Raw genomic sequence first — 20,993 nt, 5'->3', positions numbered from 1 at the left:
TGGAAAATACGTTTCAAAGTTCACAGTCAGGATATTTACAAGGGGAACATATTTACATCCCATAATGCTTTTCTTCCATTTGAGTTGTGTCTCCAATATCCTGGAATTTTAATCCAGTAGGGGTGTCTTTTTGGCCCTTCTTATGATCCATATGTATCCCAAGCAAGTAGTTGGTGAGGAAGGGTTGGATTCTGCATATGTTGCTCAGGAAGAATCTGCAGGTGCGTGTCAGCGTGGTGATGTGCTGAGTGTAGGAGAGCAAAGGATCGAGGGTGACTCCTAGGGTCTTAGCGGCAGAAGAGGGAGAGAGTGTCGTAGTTTCCAAGAGGATTGAGATGGAGAGGTCAGAAGAAGGTTGGGGGGTGGGGTGGGGGCAGGAGATCAGATTTGGAGAGGTTGAGCTTGAGGTGGTGTGAGTGCATCCAGGCAGAGATAGATAGACAAGTAGGGAGAGATGCGAGAGGGGATGAGAGGGTCAGAGGAGGGAAAAGACAGGAAGATCTGGGCATCATCTGTGTAAAAATTGTAAGAGAAATCATGGGTTGTGATGAGGGGGCACAGGGAACGAGTGTAGAGAGAGAACAGGAGGGGGCCCAGGACGGAGCCTTGGGGTACGCCTGTGAGGAGAGGTTGGGGGGTGGATGAGGAACCTCGCCATGTCACTTGGTAGGTCCGGTTACTGAGGTAGGAGGAAGAACAGGTGAGAGCAGTCTCAGAGATTCCAAGGTCAGCGAGGGAGGAGAGGAGGATTAAGTCATCGACGGTGTCAAATGTTGCAGAGAGATCAAGGAGAATAAGGACTGAGGAGAGGGAGGCCACCCGAGCACAGCTGAGGGAGTCAGTGACTGCCAGGAGAGCCGTCTCAGTGGAGTGAGCTGTGTGGAAGCCGGATTGCAGAGGATCAAGAAGTGAGTGATGGGAGAGAAATGCAGAGAGCTGATGGTGGACAGTATGGTTCGAGGGTCTTTGAGAGGAAGGGGAGTAGGGAGACAAGCCGGTAGTTCTGAGGAGAGGTGGGGTCAAGGGTAGGTTTCTTGAGGAGTGGGCTTTTAAACAAGCAGCTTTTTTAAAAGCAGAGGGGAAACAGCCAGATAGGAGTGAGGACCTAGGAGGAGAAAGGAAAGTTCAGAGTCTGAAAGAGGTGAGAATTAAGAAAAGGCGAGTGGACCGGGAGGACGGTAGAGAACTAGAAGGAAGAGGTGAGGGAGAGGTGAGTTCCACTGCATGGAATTCAAAGCTGTTAGTCGTGATAGAGGAGAGAAGGGGTGGACAGAGAAGAGGAGAGTGGGAGAGCAGAAGCCCTGTTCCTCCTCCCCGCCCGGTAAGATGAGGGGAGTGGGACAGGACAAACAGAGAAGATTGACTGTTGGCTTATGTTTCTTCTCGAGGACGATGTGATTGAACACCTGCTCGAATGATAACTCTGTATGTGTAAGGGAATTGGAGAAGCGTGGAAGGAATAGGGAAAAGGATGTAGGGATCTGTCTGTCATTAACTGATCTCCCAGTCAGCTTCAATGAATGACAAATGAGAACAGTCTGTTTTGCTCATAAGCATTTCAATTATACAATAATAAACTAACTTTGACAATAACAATGTAAGCCTGAACAACAACAGTTATTTGCACATTAGAGCTATAAGATAAAAAAATAAATGTAAAAGTACATGCTGCAAACTTCTTTAATTTTGTATTTTTTTGAGACTGTAGGCAATACTCATAAAGCATTTATGGTTGCAATGTGTGCTGTTAATGTGTGCTTTTATGAAGAAATAAATGGAGAAGTGTCACACAAAACTTTCAGAGTGCTAGTTTAAATCCAAAAATGTAAATTGAATGCTTCTTTTTTTAATTGTGTACTATTGAGTGTTTGTTTTTCATCTTTTATAAAAGGGGTGGTCAATTCAACAAGAGGTTAAGTCTCAATATGAACCCTGGTCCTATAAAACCAGAAAGAACGAAAATAAAAAGTTTTTTTTACAAACCGAAAAATACCAATATTAACCAAGGCTAATGGAGTACTAATAACATGAAAAATACTTTCTTCCTGTATGAATCACAACATGGGATTTTTTCAAAGAATAAATATACCTTTATAAAATTCAGTGGAATCAAAATGCAATCTCCCATACATTGATGCATGTGAATTAATAGACCATTCTATGATATTCTGAGAATTGTACAGAACAATACATAAATATTTTCTTATGTATGTTGTTGTAGCCCCCAGAAGTTACCACTTCCTGTGCATTTCATAAATTATTATTTGTGTAGAGTTTTATGTAAGTTTTATTCTTTAAGTCCCCCTACAGGAGACTATTTCAAACCGGCAATGTTCAGTTAAGTACAATCAAACTAGACTAGATTTTCCACCAAGGCCAACATAACAAAAACACAATGCTTATCAAACTTCCTAGGGTCCAATTTGATGAACATATACTATAAGAAAATGCAGTGAAAGAGAAATACAGAAAGCAAACATGTCCTTCAAATAAATGTAACATGACTTTGATAGGACAGTTCAATAAACATGATGTGGCTTTTGTGGTCCTTATGTATTATTTCTACATACAATTATGATATGCTGCAGTTCTCATACCATTTTTCTTTAATACAACTATTTAAATTCATATATAATAAACAAAATGACATGCAAAGACAGGTTTCAGTTTGCAAATTCTAAGGTGTAGCTATGCATACAAGCATTGGCTTTTGTGTATACATTTAACTAAACGTATATACATAGCTGATCAATTTGTTCGTCGTTGCCAATGAAAAATACACCTGCCCAAAACCAACATTGACCTTCCTAACATGGCGGACATACAAAACTTCCGTTCTCTCACCGTTCCGTAGCAAGGAAGTGCATGTTTTGACGTCACTTCCTGAAAACGATCTGTCAGTCACGTGATCTGGGCTTACTTCGCTGCTTCCCCGATCTGTTTTAAAATAAAGAAAAAATGGAAATTACGGTTAATTTTTCCGAAGCGGGTTATGGGCTTTGTGTGCGGCTTGGCGGCGATGGCCCGGCGGTGTGTCGGCGGCGCTGCGGGGCCCGGGTCCGGCTCTGGAAGCTTCTGCTCTCGGGGGCGGCGGTCACGTGACCCGCACGCGGCTCTGGGCGCTCGGTAAAGATGGCGGCAGTCGGATAGAAAGCGGCGGAGCGAGGGAGCAGCAGCCTCGACTGTGCTGCGGTTATTGCAAGCCTAAAAACTCGACAAGTAAGTGCTTTTGTGGAGGCTGCGAGATCTTAAAATGGCCGCCGCAAATTCCCGGACTTCGCCGAATTAGAACAAAATGGGACCTGCGCGGATGAAATGTTAATAATTGAAGTGTGTTTTGTTGTCTTGTTGCCGCTGTTAGGGTGACTGAGCATAACACGGAAAGGTCCGAGGCTTTCCAACGGCAAAGAGAGAGGGAGACGGGGCGCACAGCAGCATTGTCAGAGACAGCAGCCCCCGGCTTGATTTCGATATTTAGACTTTTATAGGCTCGTAATATCACCGTTCCTTATTGATAAATAAGGCGTTTTACAAATGACACCATTGGAGCCATAATACAAACATAAAAAAACCAAAATCCCTTTAACAGTTGCAGGCTACAGTTATCCTCTAAATGGTAAGTGTTGCTGACTGATCAATCGTTGAGCAGTTCGTTAACGTTACATTGTTGACGGGATAACGGTTGTATGTTGGGTATTTTAATTAGTATTGTAGATGATTGATAAATGTCATATGTTTATCACTGTATCGGTAAAGCAAGGTGTAAACTCGATATTTTATAAATTTAATTACTTTTTTTTTGGTATTTTTTTTTATAGTATTTTTATTTTTTGACCTAATCTTGACTTGATGTATAGTCAATTATGACTTTATTGGTGGAACATTAACAATAACGAACGTTACGTAGCTACGACTATTGAAACCCGGAAGTTTATGAACTGAACACGTGTTTGAGTAGAGGTTATGACTGAGTGAAAATTGACCTTTTTGCAATCAAAGAGAAACGTGGTAGCGTCTTTGTGGCAGAAAGAATAAATGCATAAATAAGTCTCGTTTTCAGACTTAATCGGTAACTTATTAAATTGTCTTTGATAGCAAGTACCAGGAAGCATGGTCCAAAGAGAGGTGTTCTGCTTCTTACACAGTACATTTAATAAATTGTGTATCATTTAACTAAAATGACTTTGGATGTTTTTAATGTCTTCATTTTGTTTCTAATGCAACGTTTATATTTGTTTAATAAAGAAAAACACACCGCACCTTGAAAAAAATGACTTACTGTAGGTCACATGTAGGACAGAAGTTCCATGTTTTTGCTTTAAAGTTCATAATTCAAACTAAATGTCTCCCTGAAGTTGGTTGAAACTATTTGGTAAAATAAACCATTAATGTTTTAAGTGGTATACTTCAAATGTGTTGAGTGTATTCCACAACACTTTTAATAATGCATTTTGATTGGATAAACTAATTTTATATTAATACAGTACTACTCTTGTTTAGCGGAGCATGCTGTATACATTTTGAGATGGTAATATTTACTATAAATGCATTGTGGATTCTTATTGCTTGATTCCCCCCCAAAGTGTGTGTGTGTGTGTATGATATATGTATGAAGAATGGGCTTTACATTATCATCTTTTATTTTACTTTCCTTTAAAATCATGTCTCCATACACTGACTTCAAATGATACAAGAACAGAAAAATACTGCAATTTGAATTCTTAATCAGGTGCCAGTCAGTTTAGTTTGGTTTCCCCGTACCTGTGTTGAAGTATATCTGACCATGTTTAGTAAGACTAACTGACATTTACACACAAGCTAGAATTTTAGCAAAACAATAACCAGGTTCTTTCTACTCTTAATTACAAACTCATCTTAATATAATAAACCCACTTGTTTTACTCCATAATTGTACTAGGGTCTGAAGAGAACCTGGAATTGAAACTCATTCCTTTTTGTGTTGGCTTGTTTCAGTTTCTCTTTACTCCACAGTCCATGGAGAGTAATCCAAGCTCAGCTTTCCAGATCAATAATGTGTAGGATGTTGGCAGAGAATGTGCTGCTCAGATATAAAGGAATAGTTGAGGATTGTGTAATGTTTTACATCTTTATTTTTGGGTGAAATCTGTCTGTTAAACTGTTGGATAAACCACACCAAACATCGTCACTTTTTGGGCTAAGACTGGGCTCATTTATATCCAGTTTAGAATAATTGAGGGGGGCCTAAATCACACTTGTGCTACTTTGTTATATTGCTCAGGTTGTGTGTTGGAAATATTTGTTCCTATCTTTAGAGAATGTCCTTGTTTACAGTTGTCTCTTGTCATAGATGATGGATCCTGGTCAGGATTTGCTCCTTGCTGCTCTGAGTGAGAGTGGCATCAGCCCAAATGATCTATTTGATATAGACCCAATGGACACTGCTGTGCCATCAGCTGTACAACAGGTAAGAACAAGCTGTTTGGTCTGTCCTGGTTAATGGGAACTTGGGGGAGTTAATTGTTCCCACAATGAACGTCTAGCATATGAATGAAAAGCACAGTGCAGCAGGTTTGTTTCTCCCACATGTGAGGGCCACTCCGCAAACAAGGGCCAAGGCAGCATGTACTACTCTCTCTGTAACAATGGCAAACTGGATGCTGCCAACCATCATTTATGTACCTATCAAAAAAAAAAAAAAAAGGGGGACTCTCATTGGTGCATACTTTTTTTTGAGTATGCTCACTGGTTTTATTTAATATTTGACAATAAAAGGGATGTAATTCCTGTCTCTTATACCTGCGTGGATTTGTGTTTAAAGCCTTGTTTTGGAAACATCACAGTTTATCTATGAACCTTCATGAAGTGTGAGTTTTATAATTTCATATTCACAGTATTCAGTGTTTGTCTATTCAGTCAGTGCCTATAAGTGCCCTGGATTGTGGTCTGGGAACAGAACCAGCAGCAACCGTGAAGCAGGAACCCATAGTGACAATAAAGCAGGAACCAGCTGGCCCACCCACTCCTACAGTCACTGTCAGGGTAAGACTCCTTCCCTTTCCTCTTGGTGGAATACATGAGTGTATTATGTGCAGTGCTTTGAAAACCCTCTTGATGTATTTAGTCATGGTAGTTAGGTAGTATTATTACCCAAACCTGTCTGTGCACTCTTGCAAATTTGTTTGATATCGCTGTTGACTTTTGCTGTTGTCTGGCTTTGAAATAGTTCTTAGGTTTTAGGTTCTTAGGGCCCCTTAACTAAGATGTAGACAATAGTGAAAGGATTTCATGGTAGCAACACTTCTCATCTGACAACCAAACTAAAAACAGATGGCTTGTTTCTTTAGAAAGCACTCTACTTGACTAGTGTTTAATGTTGAGTTGCAGTTACCATTTTGAGCATGAAGTTGAACTGTCATTTATTTGAATCCCTGTTTGCCCGTTTTTTAAAATATATTTTTTTATAAAACTGCAGAAACCTCAACCATCGACCACAACATTTGTTTTGAATCAGCTCAATCAGCTGCCCTCCCTGGGAACAATAGTTGTGACCAAACCATCTGTTGGTACCACATCTAGACAGACCATTACAGTGGCCAAGGTGGTTCACACCTCCACTACACCAAAGGCACCCACTACCACTGTGCGGACGACCCTGATACCGCCCAATAAGGACCAGATCCCACTGAAAGATCTGCTCAAGTCCAGCAGCCTCAATGAGCTGATGAAGCTCAAACCACCTCCAAATATTGCACAGCCTGTGGCAACAGCTACCAGTAAGTTCTATTACTTTGTAAGATCCTTTTGCATAGTTGCTGTCATTTCTGACTGCTCCTCTTCTACAATATGAGTGTAAAGTCCTGTAATAGCCTCTATCAGTGCTGTAGAATTTTGCAGTTTTTTTTTTTTTTTTTTTTTTTGCAGGTTATAGAGAAGTGTCAGTCAGTGTCAGCTTTGTCTAAAGTTAGTTTCAGTTTAAATTCCTGTTTTGATTACTACCTGCCAGCCATTGTTGCTTTGTATTAAATGACTTAAAAAAAAAAAAAAAAGCAGTTCATGTTCAGTGTTTTGAGTGCTGACTCTGGCCTGGAAACTTTCAAGCACATGTTTTCATGACAGCATAAGTGTCTTGTCTTGAAATGCACTGTAACAAAGGAACAGTTTGCATTTTTCATGGAAATTATACCATTAATCAGGGTGTGGCCAAACAGTAGCACTAGAACTTTGCAAAGGAGCGAAGTTCTGCAGTGCCTATCCCCCTCTGCTGTGATGTGCACATTTGGTTTGTGATCGTTATTGTGAAATTGTTAATATTAATACAAGTTTTAAATATGTAATTTGTTTGGGATAAAAGTCAATGTAGCACTTGATTTTATTGTGAAATGGACTAAACTGCACATTGCTGAAAATCCTTGATTTTAAACATTCTTGCTCTCTCTAAGCAATTTCTGTTATGAAATGAAATGTTTCCTTTGATTACAGTTGCAGAAGTTGGGTATCAGGGTCAATGACTATGCAGAATGTACTTGGTGCTTCCAGTTACAGATTTAAGAATGTAAACTATTAATGTAATTTGCATAAGCTGACATTTTATTTCCACTGGGGAAAATTTTAATTAAATTGTAGTAATGACAGATATGCAAATACAAAAAAATCTGCATGTAGATTTTTTGTACTGTTGAAAACCAAGCAACCCCCAAAAAATTAAATGCATTTACTTTTTGCAGAAATTATTGTGCTCTCTGCAAAGATGGTAAATAAATCAGGTATGCAAAAATGGTGATGGTGTAGACTGGAGTTTCAAAAAATTTCACTGCATTGTGTTTTGTCATGCATCATCTTGGGTGTGGGGATTAGAGAACTAATGTGTTACAATTCTAGAGCAGACCCTGTAGTTCCTCAGTTGGACACTTACTTGAAATGTTAATAGTTTTTTTGTTTTGAGAATATACTTATCCTACAATATTCACCAAATGCAGTTTGTCACATTTTACACTTAACATGTTTATAGCAATGAATGCATTGGTTGTTGGGTGTGTGATGCAGGAAAATGGAAATTGATAATTTCTACAAATGTTTTTATTTATCTGATTTCAGCTGAATTAAATAATGGTGTAAAAAAGGAGGTCTCAAACAAAGATGTAGCAAGAATTTGGGTCAATGATGACATTAAAATGAGGAGCTTTTCACCTACAAATGTAAGTATGAGTTTCACACCATATGTCTTCTCATCCCTGTTAAAAGATCTGCCAAGCCATTGCATCTGTTACGTAAAATCTTTTACATAATCCTAATTGTAATACAGGAAGAAACTAGGTTGAATGTTTTGTTGCCCCTGAATTATTTACAGCCATAAAAGCAACAGTTCTGACTGTCAATTAAAATAATCATGCTTGATGATAAGAGATGTGCGTTTTGCCGATCTTGCAGAAAATACCAGGCATTAAAGAAGAGGAAGAACCCGAAGAGGAGGAGGATGAAGAGCTGGGTCATGCAGAGACATATGCTGAATACATGCCTATGAAATGTAAGCGTTGATGAAGGGGTTATTTTTTTTCATATGCCCTGTAGAAACATTCACTGTGTCTGACATTTATTAACTCTGCTTCGATTCAAGCTGTCGTCTTTGCCTGGTTCTAAAGAGTAGCCTGTTCTCCAAATGCTTATTTAAGCATTTCACAAAAAACTGGTTTTATTTCTATATATACTTACTGAATATTCTTAATGTGCAGTGAATATTATTAACTGGAGTTTTTATTATGCTGCGCAGTGAAGATTGGCCTGCGTCACCCAGATCCGGTAGTGGAAACCAGTTCACTGTCGAGTGTATCCCCTCCTGATGTGTGGTACAGGCTGTCTATTACTGAGGAGACCATTGACAGAGGGTGGCTTTCGGCATTGCAGCTAGAGGCCATTACATATGCTGCTCAGGTACAAGACCGGTTGCTTCTACTCCAAAGCTAGACATATATGGAGTGCATTATAAGCACCCTTTTCTTTTTGGAGGTCGCTGAAGGAGCCCTTCCTGTTATTTTATTGGGCGTTTATTTGTACTTGTTTCTCTTGTGTCATTTGTTTTAAAAATACCGAAGGCTGTGAACTAAATTGAACTGTTTTTCTAATTTCTTTAAAGCAACATGAAACATTCCTTCCAAATGGGGACAGGGCAGCCTATCTAATAGGTGATGGAGCTGGAGTTGGCAAGGGCAGGACCATAGCAGGAATTATGTATGAGAATTACCTTCTTGGCAGGAAGAGAGCGCTATGGTAAGAGTGGACGACATGCTCTTTAATTTCTTGAAGTCCTTAAGAGTTTTGTTTTTACAGATGTTTGTACACTATTTTGGATGGATAATCTCTTGTTTCCACAGGTTTAGTGTTTCCAATGATTTGAAGTATGATGCTGAAAGGGACCTCAGAGACATTGGAGCTAAAAACATCCAGGTTCATTCACTTAATAAGGTAGTTTTGTCCTTTTTATACAAATTAATCAAACAAGGCAATAAAAAAAAAAAAAAAAAGTGAATCTTGTGTTTTTTTTTTTTAAACATTACCCATCTAAAATTTGCTATTAAATGTTTGTTTCAGTTCAAATATGGGAAAATATCTTCGAAGCACAATGGGAGTGTGAAGAAAGGTGTCATTTTTGCCACATACTCTTCTCTGATTGGGGAAAGTCAGTCTGGAGGAAAATACAAGACCAGATTCAAACAGCTTCTTCACTGGTGTGGAGAGGATTTTGATGGAGTGGTATCCTTTTATTCTGGTAATTTAGAAAAGGCTAAACGAGCTTTAAGGAGAAATTGAGAAGGCCTATAGTCTGCCACTGCATCTGAGCTATACATTTGTTTTGATAGATTTGTAAAATGGCATATTAATTTTAATGGAATGGGATATTTGTGTTCTATAGGTATATGTAGATGAGTTTTCAACAATATTATGTTATTGCAGTGTATCTGTAATGTGAAGTTATTTCTCCTGGAGGCAGTTGCCTTCTATGCCTTTATAAACTCCTAAAGAGTGAAATATTTATTTTAATGAGACTAATTGGAAGCACTGTTCTTTTGAATATGGTGAGCACTGCATAAGTTTTCAGCATTGAAACCAGATAGGTCATGTCTGGGTATAAATGGCTAAAATGACAAGGTCCCAGTTCCAGCTTTTATGATACCACAATAATTCCTTGACAGTATCTTCAGATTGTCTTTGATGAATGTCACAAAGCTAAAAATGTCTGCCCGATTGGTTCTTCCAAACCAACCAAGACTGGCTTGGCTGTCTTAGAACTCCAAAATAAGCTACCAAAGGCGAGGGTGGTATATGCCAGTGCTACAGGTAAGAACCACGTGGTCCCTTGAGTGTTAATAGTTGTATTGCAGGTATTATGTTCGAAATTAATTTTTATTCTGATAAGGATACTTTTTTTAAAAAAAATTACTCTTTCTTAACAGACACCCTTATCCTGGGTGACTATCACATTATATAGTTTTTACAATTGTACCCATTTATATAGCTGGGCATTTACTGGAGCAATCTAGGTAAAGTACCTTGCTCAAGGGTACAACAGCAGTGCCCCCACTCCAGAGTCCAGAGCCCTAACCAATACTCCACACTGTCACCACACATTTTACACATCTGATTATTAATGAAGAATAAGATACCTCACATTCATAAAGTACTAAGTATTTACACATGTCTTTAATTGTGGAATCTATTTTGAATAATCTAAGTATCAGACATCCAGTGTTTAATGTTTTTGTCCCTATCTAGGAGCCTCTGAGCCACGGAATATGGCATATATGAATCGGCTTGGAATTTGGGGTGAAGGAACTCCATTCAAGGAGTTCAGCAATTTTATTCAAGCTGTGGAAAGAAGGTACAGATGTGAACATTGTATACAAATTACTAGTATTTGGTTCATGTCAAAAAAATGTAATTGTGTTAATGGTGGTGGGGGGGGGATGGTCTGCCAAAGTTTTCCCTCACTATTATATCGACAGTTTTTTAAATGTTTAGGATAATTAACTTTGGAGAGTGTAGCGAGCTCTGAATTTGGTGTGTTTTTTCTTAAAATATAAATAAACAGCACTGAGGGATGATTGTGTAAAGCTGGCTAAACATAGATTTTTCTCTTCTGTTCTTTGTTCTGCAGCTTATGGCAGTGTATATTTTCTCTAAAAAATTAAGCTTGTTGGAGGGTGGTCTGCCATACATAATTAATCACTAAAAGATATTTGTGTTTTATGTATTTATGTAGAGGTGTAGGTGCCATGGAAATAGTTGCCATGGATATGAAGTTGAGGGGGATGTACATTGCAAGACAACTGAGCTTCGCTGGAGTGACCTTCAAGATCGAAGAGGTCCCTTTGACACTGGACTACATTAAGATGTACAACAAGGCAGTTCGTTTGGTAAGGAATCATTATTGTGCCATAATTTATGGGATTACAATATTGATATCAGCCTGAAGTTCAGTAAACCCCTTAAAATATATATAATATATATAATATATTGATCCGCTGCTGGATGAAGGCCACCCAGAGATTTACACTTTCCACGGCATCTCTTTTCCAGGTCACACCAACAAATGTTTCATCTTCCCATCTTTTATGTAGTCATCTTCTAGGTCTCTTTTTTTTATCTCTTGCCATCCATTTGAGAGCTTTTGTCTATCTTTGGTCTGATCGTCTTGCAATGTCTGGCCCTCTTTCATTTTTACTTTTGCTCTTGCATCCATTTGTTTTTCAGTCTCTTAGTCTCAGCATGCATCTTTCCATGCTTTGCATTTCCAGTTTGTCACTTTTGATTTTAGTGACCAGGTTTCAGAGCATAAGTGAGCAATGGTGGTCTGCATTGATCAAATTTTCTCCAAGCAAATCTGTGGATTTCCTTTCAATTGGGCATATATATTGAGTAATTGCATGAAGTATCTGATGGAGTCTGTAAACACTAAATTCTGTTATATAACAATATTTTCTTTCTTTGATAGTGTAGGATCTTTTGTGAAGTATAATAAGTAACTGTCATTCATTCTATGTAAATTGCCCTAAATACTTCAGAGTGCATTCAGATCGCTTGTGTGACAGTTATTGATGTAGTGTCTTGGCTGGGAGTAGGAAACTAACCTGGATTTGAAATGATAGCTGTGGCAAACCACATTGCTATTAAAAGTCCTAGTTACTGATATGATGATTCTTGAAGCTCAAGCTGCTGTGAAAATGTTTTGTAAGAAGGTGTTGCCATATTTCACATGTATTTGTTTGTGTTGTTCCAGTGGGTGAGTGCCAGAGAGAAGTTTCAGCAGGCGGCCAACCTCATGGATGCAGAGCTGCGCATGAAGAAGTCCATGTGGGGGCAGTTCTGGTCCGCACACCAGCGCTTCTTCAAGTATCTGTGCATCGCGTCGAAAGTGAGGAGAGTGGTCCAGCTAGCAAGAGAAGAGATAAAAAATGGAAAGGTACACATTTTTGTTTAATTTGATTTTATTACAATTTATTTTAATTGTATTGTAATTCCTGTATTTTCTTGTTTTGACCTGGTTTTTGTAGTGTGTGGTCATTGGTCTGCAGTCTACTGGAGAAGCTAGAACACTGGAGGCTCTGGAGGAAGGAGGAGGAGAATTAAATGACTTTGTTTCAACAGCGAAGTAAGTTTTTTTTTTTTTTTTTTTGGTTACCCTTTGTTTATGGTCCAGGTATTGGATTAGCAGTCCCTCTTTTTTATTAAGAATTGAGGGGAGGACTTTTTTTTGGCAATGTGAATAAGAATCTTTTCAATAATGAGTGAACTTCTCTCTACCATGCTATTTAGCCAAAAGCCAGCTCTCAGGCTTCGCCTTTCTTAAACACTGGACACAACTTGGATATGGACTCCTGTAAGTCCTGTAAATGTGTGCTGTGCTGGACAATACAGTTTGAGTTAATATATTTTTTTAACAGGGGTGTACTGCAGTCCCTGGTGGAGAAACATTTTCCAGCCCCTGACAGACAAAAGCTCTTCAGCTTGTTAGGAATTGATTTATCAGCGAAGAAAACGCCGTCCCCTAATGACAGTGCTTCTACAGACCAGAAGGGAAAGAAACGGAAAGGTATCAAGCTATATTTTAAAATGTTCAATTGAATTGAGAGACCTGGGGCCCTGTTCTAAACCCAATACCTCTCTGGATATTATCATTTAAGTTTGTTAAATATAGTATTAAAGATACATAGTAAGATTCCATAAATGCATGCAATAAAACACTTTGCAGTTTAGATTTGATTTTATAAAAACATGAAACTATGCCAATTTAGTTGAAATGTAAATGTTCTACTTTTGGTCACATTCTTTGTGGCCCTCTAGGTGACTGATACTGATTTTTGAATTCATTTGTAACATTTCTAGGTCAAGATACAAAAAAGGAAGCGAAAAAGCCTCGCAAATCAGGCGGTCTCTCAGGCAGCAGTTCCGACGAGAGCCCGAGTGATTCGGAGGCTTCAGAGAAGGACGCGTCCAGCGATAATGACAGCTTCAAGTCAGTCAGCTCGGGCGAGGAAGACGAGTACAATCCCTTCAGAGATGAATCCAGTGAGAATGAAGAAGATGGTAGGTGGATCGGGATGGCACGAGACCCCGGGTCTCTGAATCCTCTGTCAGTATTAGTTCTAAATATGCATGATCCGAAGCAGTTTCTATGGTTTTTGATGTTGTTTTTTCCTGTTTCAGATCCATGGTTGATTAGAAAAGGGCACAAGAAAGGAAAGGAGAAGAACAAAAAGAAAAAGAAGCGTATAGATCCTGACTCTATTCAAAGTGCCTTGTTAGCATCTGGTCTGGGTTCCACACGGCCTGCTTTTACTACTCCAGTTGTTAAAACGCCATCAGTCAGCACACCTGCTGGTATGTACTGCACTAATTTTCAGACTGTCCCGGTACATGTTCATTTTCAGACTGAGATCTTTCTCTAACATAACTTATTTCAATAAAGGTGTCCACATTGTAAAAATCCAAGTGCTTAACTGTTCCTGTATTCACAATTCTAATTGAAGTGTCTTACTGTGATGAGCTGAAGTAGATTATGTCCAACACATTACTTGGAAAAGTCTAGATGAGAATGTGTAGCTTAGAGATCAAGATGGACCAGTATTTTACTATTTATCAAAAAATGTATATATATAAAAAAATACTTTACCGATAGTGATTTATAATGCTGGGCAGTCATGCCACCATGCATGTTTGGTATTAATTTTACTATTCTATTTGTTTTCAGTAAAAAAAGAAAGCGACAATAACAGCTGTGTGACTAGCCAAGACGCTGTTGAAAATGCCCAACAGATGAAACGAGAGTTACTTGAAGAACTGGAAAAGCTTTCTGAGGTTCTCCCACCCAACACTCTAGATGAACTGATTGATGAACTGGGCGGTCCAGATAACGTGGCCGAGGTCAGTTTCCGCTCATTGTCTCCTGACTAGAGGACAGTTGAACACTTGTTTACTGCCATGACGGGCACTGGTTGAAAGCAAGGACTAGATTCCAGTGAGTCAAAGCCCAGAAGGCAAAGAATTTGTAGAGAATGGGCCTTGGCTTGGACAGGTGTGAGTCACTACCTGTAAATGGTAGGCAAATCGATTAACCTTTACAGATTCTAAAAATACAAAGTTAGAGCAAAGCACACCGTTAAACCCTTCAGTTCTCAGCGGAGCTCAATACACTAAATGATAAAATGAGGCTTACCACAGTAAGTGACCTATAATATAATAAGGATAATTAAGTTGAATGCAGCTGTAAAAGCCATTGCAGGGGAACGGTTAAGCATTTTTACTTAAAGAAACCCACTTCAAAATTGCAGTGTCCAGTGCAGAAGCATGGCATATGTTGAAATTGCCAATGTGTAGAAATGTTTAGCCAGATGATCGTGTGCAATATGGAAACTAACTTGAAATTGGCACATTGGCATAGATATGATCAACACAGATCTGCAGTATTCCCCCCCAGGTGTTTCATGCATTAAAACCAGATGGTCTAATTTGACTTTCAGCTCAAAGCTGGTGCTGGTGTGGTTCCTTGTTTGGGTAGTGACTCTGCCGGATCTGAAGTGTGTTTAAATGATGGTTCTCAATGTGTAGTTGCAGTTCCTTCTTGTGTTTCAGGCCTTTATTACATGTATGAAGGTGAATTCCTTAGTTTTTTCCTACTGACTGCGTCAACAGGAGCACCACACGTAAGAAGAGTGCATGACTTGTTCTCCTTTTTTTGTAGATGACTGGACGGAAGGGCAGAGTTGTGAGCAATGATGATGGCAGCATATCTTATGAGTCAAGGTCAGAGCTTGATGTTCCTGTGGAAATCCTGAATATCACTGAAAAACAGAGGTTCATGGATGGAGAGAAGGTATGGCAGAAGGCTAGCATGTACTGCAGTGTCTGCTCTCTGGATTGCTCTCATTTGACCAGAGATTACAAGTGATTTACTCTTTCCCCCTCCCCTCTACTTTTAGAACATTGCCATCATTTCAGAAGCCGCCAGCTCTGGTATTTCATTGCAAGCAGACAGGAGAGTTAAAAACCAGAGGAGGAGAGTGCACATGACCTTGGAGTTGCCATGGAGTGCTGACAGGGCCATTCAGCAGTTTGGTGAGTAACGGATAGCTGCTTGCTTAAATGGTCGTTATTTTTCCTGTTTTACCCCTCGAAGGGAACTGGATGAATGTCATTGAAAGGTAATGGATTACGAAGGCTGGGGCTGATGGGGATTTTGAAGGCGAGCTGTTAGTCAGTTTTGCCCAGTGAAAGAAGTTAATCTTATATTTCAATGCTGATCACCGTTTCCTTCCTTTTCTGTAGGAAGGACACACCGATCGAATCAGGTGACGGCTCCAGAGTATGTGTTCCTCATTTCTGAGCTGGCTGGAGAGCAGCGCTTTGCCTCCATTGTGGCCAAGAGGCTTGAGAGCTTGGTAAGTTTATAGTTAAACATTAAGATTTAATGTTCATTCAAAATTACAAGCACTCCCCCCCCCTCTCCTGAGAGAATCTGTTCTGGGTCTTTTCCTTATGAAGTCATCTAACCATATCATGCGTCACATTTACTAGGGTGCCCTTACCCACGGTGATAGAAGAGCCACTGAGTCCAGAGATCTGAGCAGGTTCAACTTTGACAACAAGGTAAGGGTGTTGGGTTTGACTATTTTGCTTAATTGTTTACTTCAGTGTTCTTCTGTACTGATCCAATGTTATTTCAACAGTATGGACGAAATGCCCTGGAGATTGTGATGAAGTCCATTGTAAATTTGGATTCCCCCTTGGTATCGCCACCTGCTAACTTTGATGGTGATTTCTTCAAAGGTATTTGTCATGTCTGTGTTTTATGTATAATATTGCAAACTACTATTTTGTGTATGCAACATCTGTTTATCTCGAGTTCCTTGTGGCAGTATATACATTCTAAATGTGGAAACGGATCATTCTGAATAAAATGTGTTTTGAAGTAGTCTTGGAGCTAAAATATGCCAGTCCCATCTTCCTGGGTATATGGTAACATTTTAAATGAAGCTTATATAAATCATTTGCATTGTTTTCTTATTTTGACAGAAATCCGTCATGGTTTAATTGGTGTGGGGTTAATAAATGTGGAAGATCGTTCAGGGATCCTCACTTTGGATAAAGGTAAACTTAATGATGCCTTTTATTTGGCATCTTCATACTTGTACAAAGGACAGTTTTACATGAATTTATGGAAGATCAGTCTAATTGTTGGATATCTTTGTGTATATAATTGCTTTAAACTATAAAATACTGTATTTCATTTTATAGACTTGTCAGTTATAGTGCTGTAGTAAGATGGCAAAGATGGACTGCATTTAATAGACTGCACACTGTATAAATGTCATTTTTTCTTTCTCCCTCCCCTGTACAGATTATAACAATATTGGCAAGTTCCTGAATAGGATTCTTGGCATGGAGGTCCAACAACAGAATGCACTATTCCAGTATTTCTCTGACACGCTAAATGCAGTTATTCAGAATGCCAAAAAGAATGGGCGATATGACATGGGCATTTTGGGTAAGATTTTAAAGACAAATCTAAATAAAGATAACACTAAAAGGGATATATATTTTCAAATAAGCTAGTATTTTAATTACACCCAGTAATATTTGGTGCTTGCTGCTTCTTATCTTGTAGTTCTTTTTGTGGTTTTCCTCTTGCAGATCTTGGCTCTGGTGATGAGAAAGTAAAGAAATGTGATGTGAAGAAATTTCTCACACCTGGATATTCTACCTCAGGACATGTGGAGTTGTATACAGTACGTCAATTAGTTTTTCTTTTCCTCTTATGCACCCATCTTGTCTGGTCTTCATTTGATCAAAAGGTGCATTACCCCTAAATGTTTAACCAGTCTAAATTTAAAACTGTTCCCTGTTCTGTAAACCTCTTCTCATGAAGTGCTCCAGAATTCTGACAATCTTTAGAATGTTTTATGCCACTTTGTGTACTGGAATGTGGTTTTGGCTTCTGTTAGGATTGGTGTGTAGTTCCTTCCGTCACATTTTTCTACAGATATTTGTTAGAAGGGATGACTATGGGAATGGATTATAGCATTGTCGCTGAGATACCTTTCTCTATTAATCCTGTTCATTCATGGTTTCCTTAGGTAAGTGTGGAAAGAGGTATGTCTTGGGAAGATGCTACCCGGATTTGGGCAGAACAGATGGGACCAGATGATGGCTTTTATGTGCAGGTGAGTGTTATATAAACCTCTGTTAATTTGAAAATGATGAAATGTATACATTGTTCATAAATAACTGAGCAGAAAATGGACTAGGAAGACATGGCACCCTCATGTTTGGATTGTAAATGTATAGATTTTTTTTTTTTTTCTGTCCTCAAAAAAATGCTAGGTGTAGTTTTAACCATTTAATCACTCAATTGTGTTAGTCAGACCACAGAGACCCAAGTACCTCTGTCACTCAGTTGCAGGATTTATCTAGACACCTTACCGTTACATTTCATTTATCTTTTTCAGGTGAGAAATAACAAGAAGACGGCTATCCTAGTGAAGGAAGTCAACACCAAAAAGAGATTGTTTCTTGTGTACAGGCCAAACACAGGAAAGCAATTGAAACTCGAAACCTATGCAGACATTCGGAAGAAGTGTAAAAAGGTAAATGTTTAAAAGTAAAGACTATTGTTTTTCTATTATTTCATTCAAATGTTTCCATATCTTAAGGCTTAAAAATGTCCTCGAACAGGTACTCTCAGAGGATGCTAAGCAGCACTGGATAGATCAGTACGTCTCTTCGGCTGACATCTGTTCTCATGCCTATTGGTGAGTACCTGTACTGTAAAGGTGCCTTTTTCCTTTTTCTTTGAATTTATTTTAACTCTGAATTTAATGTCTTCCCAATTTATGCCCCCCTCCCCCCTTTTTTGAATTTATTACAGGCGAGGTAACTGCAAGAAGGCCTCAATAGGACTTCAGTGTGAGATTGGTCTCCGATGCCGAACATACTTTGTCCTGTGTGGCTCAGTTCTTAGTGTCTGGACTAAAGTAGAGGGCGTTCTGGCTTCTGTCAGTGGCACCAATGTGAAAATGCAAATTGTTCGATTAAGAACGGAGGATGGACAGAGAATCGTGGGTAAGATTTTGCTTGGCTTTTCTTTTTCCCTTGCATCTGTACCATCTCATCAGCTGACTCCCCATATTCTGAATTTTTTTTTTTTTAAGTTGTAAGGTCATTGCAAATAAGCAAGCAAGCCAATGAGCATTAAGCAGCTAATTAATTTTAGGCACTTATTTTCCTGTGATGATTCTCTAGAGATTAAATTCAGGCCCAGAGTGGGGCTTTCTTGGTCTCCTTTAAAACTGGTGAATTGTTTGCACAATATTCCATCACTTAAGATATTCTCTGGTTGACAGGTTTGATCATTCCTGCAAACTGCGTGGCTCCACTGACCAACATACTGTCCTCCTCGGACCAGTCTCAGCAGCTGGCAGTGCAGCAGCAGCAAATGTGGCAGCAGCTTCACCCACAGAGCATTAACCACTTCAGTAACACATAGCCCCCGGCGCAGACTGCGAAGTGGACTAAACGGATGTTGAGGTTTTTAAGAACATGCTCTGTGAGCACATTGTGTGGCTGTCAGATGGAAACATTCAGGGTTCTTGTCCAAAGAATATTCTTTCATTAGAAGTTCACTGGAACACTCAACACCTCTCACTTCAGGTCAGAACTGAAGAAACCTCTGTGAAGGAGGAGAAATAGAGCGACGTGGATTAATACAAAATATTTCTTGCTCCTCTTCCCCCATCTCCTACCTTTTTTTCATATGAACTTTTCATGTGCTTTCTACTGGCTTTTGTTCATAATTACAGGTTTGTTCTGTATTCCCTGCAAGTGAAGTGCTTGAACTGTTTCCTTTATTCGACATGATATGACAGTGCTCAGGGGTTAAAACAATCGCACTTTTTTTTTAAGACTGATATGCTGGGAATATATCTTAATGCATGTCACTTCCCCCTCTTTCTTCAGTGTGCTGATGCATACGTGTCTAAAGCATGACATTGCAAGTTTACCACATTTCTGTTTCTTTCACTTCACACATCACAGACCTGCTCTTGAAGATGGTAGCCAAGGTGTAAGCTCCTTTTAAAGGCCATATTCACTACAGGGTTCAATGTTACATAGCTGTGACTTTCTATGACCATAATTATAATTGTTTAGTTTTTTTCCCATTTTACTTCATTATAAAAACCATTCTTTAATGAAACTGATCTCAGTTTCTAAAGTTCACATCAGTCATTTGTTTGATATTTAATGTGTTTATGAAGGTATACATTTTACCTTTTCTTTACTTAAAATGTCAGTCTGTAAACTGGAATGTCACGAGGCCACTCCAAATTGTGGTCTTGCTTTATATTTTTTAACTTTCTATTTCCACTTGTTAATATTTGCTGCCACTTGAAACAATTCAGACATAACTTCATGATGGGACGCAAACCTTTATAAGCGCTTTTCATTTAAGTGCTGTAAATGTTGTGAGGCAGGATAGATTTCTCCTATGCTGGTATGAATTATTTGCTGTACAAAATGTGTATAGTTACATATCTTAAATCTGGAAAAAAATGTTGGCTTATAAGTACATTTGATGTTTATAAAAATATTGAAGGACAATGTCATTTCATGCTTGCACGAGTTGCACTACTGACAGATTCATTGTATATTGAAATTTAAATCTGTTATACATTGCAGCAAGATTTTGACATCTTGCAAATGACCAATAAATCTAAAAAAAAAAAGAACTGAAAATGGTTTGATTTCTTTGTGTGAAAATTCATATTTATTTCCAAATCTTACTAGGTTTCTTACACGTTAGTCACACATGTTAGGGCAGTCATTTTAATTTTATTGGAGGTAAAGTTTTTGAAATGCATACAAACAATCTTGAACCACATGTCAATTGTGCTTCTGTTGTAGCCTACAAACTGCTCCAAGTGTTTTTGCTCAATTTGTGCTTTGCATCAATACAGACTACAGGTTCACCAGCTCATAAAAACTACATTTCGGTATTGTTTCTGCTATAGGGTGTTACTATAACATGATTGTAGGGAGGAATGGTCTTCATGAACCTTCATGATTTCAGATGCACAAGGAGCACATAAAGACTTGATTAGCTTCATTTTGTTAATTCGGGTTAATCCTTAATGCTATAGTTGGGTTTGTCAATCAAACTGGGCTAATGCGATCCCTTACGATCACCTAGAAGCTTGGTAAACCGAGAGGATATATTTTCTGTATTCTGGTGAAATGTTCGTGACGCATCGGTCACACTGGGTTCATCGGAGTATGTTCACCTGCATAGCTGTAAAACCCATGGTTGACATGCTGTTGCTGTTGCTGTTCCTGCACGGCACTGCCAATCCCGCCATGCATGCATCACGGCAATAGTAATGGCCGGTGCTCGGGAGGTGGTGGTGGTGGTGACGCTTGGTTTCATGAAAAGGTGCAGGAATGTATTTGCAGACCCTGTCGGGGCCAGT

At 39.0% G+C, this 20,993-nt stretch overlaps 1 protein-coding gene across 3 annotated transcripts; it reads left to right on the top strand.

Moving 5' to 3' along the window:
* The first annotated feature begins 2,890 nt into the window (after window positions 1-2,890).
* On the top strand, window positions 2,891-20,262 carry sbno1 (strawberry notch homolog 1 (Drosophila)). Of its 3 annotated transcripts, XM_066690042.1 has the most exons (33): window positions 2,891-3,219; window positions 3,362-3,616; window positions 5,330-5,446; window positions 5,881-6,021; window positions 6,455-6,755; window positions 8,077-8,177; window positions 8,410-8,506; window positions 8,750-8,910; window positions 9,113-9,246; window positions 9,351-9,441; window positions 9,568-9,729; window positions 10,179-10,314; window positions 10,750-10,855; window positions 11,237-11,390; window positions 12,254-12,436; window positions 12,528-12,625; window positions 12,918-13,066; window positions 13,360-13,560; window positions 13,681-13,854; window positions 14,225-14,397; window positions 15,215-15,346; window positions 15,453-15,588; window positions 15,799-15,911; window positions 16,048-16,119; window positions 16,200-16,299; window positions 16,546-16,620; window positions 16,871-17,017; window positions 17,164-17,258; window positions 17,607-17,693; window positions 17,979-18,116; window positions 18,205-18,281; window positions 18,398-18,591; window positions 18,873-20,262. In XM_066690042.1, exons 2-33 carry the CDS (start codon window positions 3,614-3,616, stop codon window positions 19,013-19,015), a joined length of 4,191 nt encoding a protein of 1,396 aa, XP_066546139.1. In that variant the 5' UTR covers window positions 2,891-3,219; window positions 3,362-3,613; the 3' UTR covers window positions 19,016-20,262. The 3 variants fall into 3 exon arrangements, with proteins under 3 accessions (XP_066546139.1, XP_066546140.1, XP_066546141.1); XM_066690043.1 differs by lacking the exon at window positions 3,362-3,616; XM_066690044.1 differs by lacking the exon at window positions 2,891-3,219 and having other exon boundaries at window positions 3,227-3,616; window positions 5,896-6,021.
* The last annotated feature ends 731 nt before the right edge of the window (window positions 20,263-20,993 follow it).

Source organism: Amia ocellicauda, chromosome 17, assembly GCF_036373705.1.
Source record: "Amia ocellicauda isolate fAmiCal2 chromosome 17, fAmiCal2.hap1, whole genome shotgun sequence".
Classification (NCBI taxonomy): domain Eukaryota; kingdom Metazoa; phylum Chordata; class Actinopteri; order Amiiformes; family Amiidae; genus Amia; species Amia ocellicauda.
Note: the sequence above shows the minus strand (reverse complement) of the source record. Positions and strands in the feature narration are given on the sequence as shown.

Bases quoted from the DNA above. Each gene is read 5' to 3' on its own strand.
- sbno1 (XM_066690042.1), top strand. The intron at 15,347-15,452 runs GTATGGCAGAAG...CTCTACTTTTAG, and splicing joins GGTTCATGGATGGAGAGAAG to AACATTGCCATCATTTCAGA. The intron at 16,300-16,545 runs GTATTTGTCATG...TTATTTTGACAG, and splicing joins TGATGGTGATTTCTTCAAAG to AAATCCGTCATGGTTTAATT.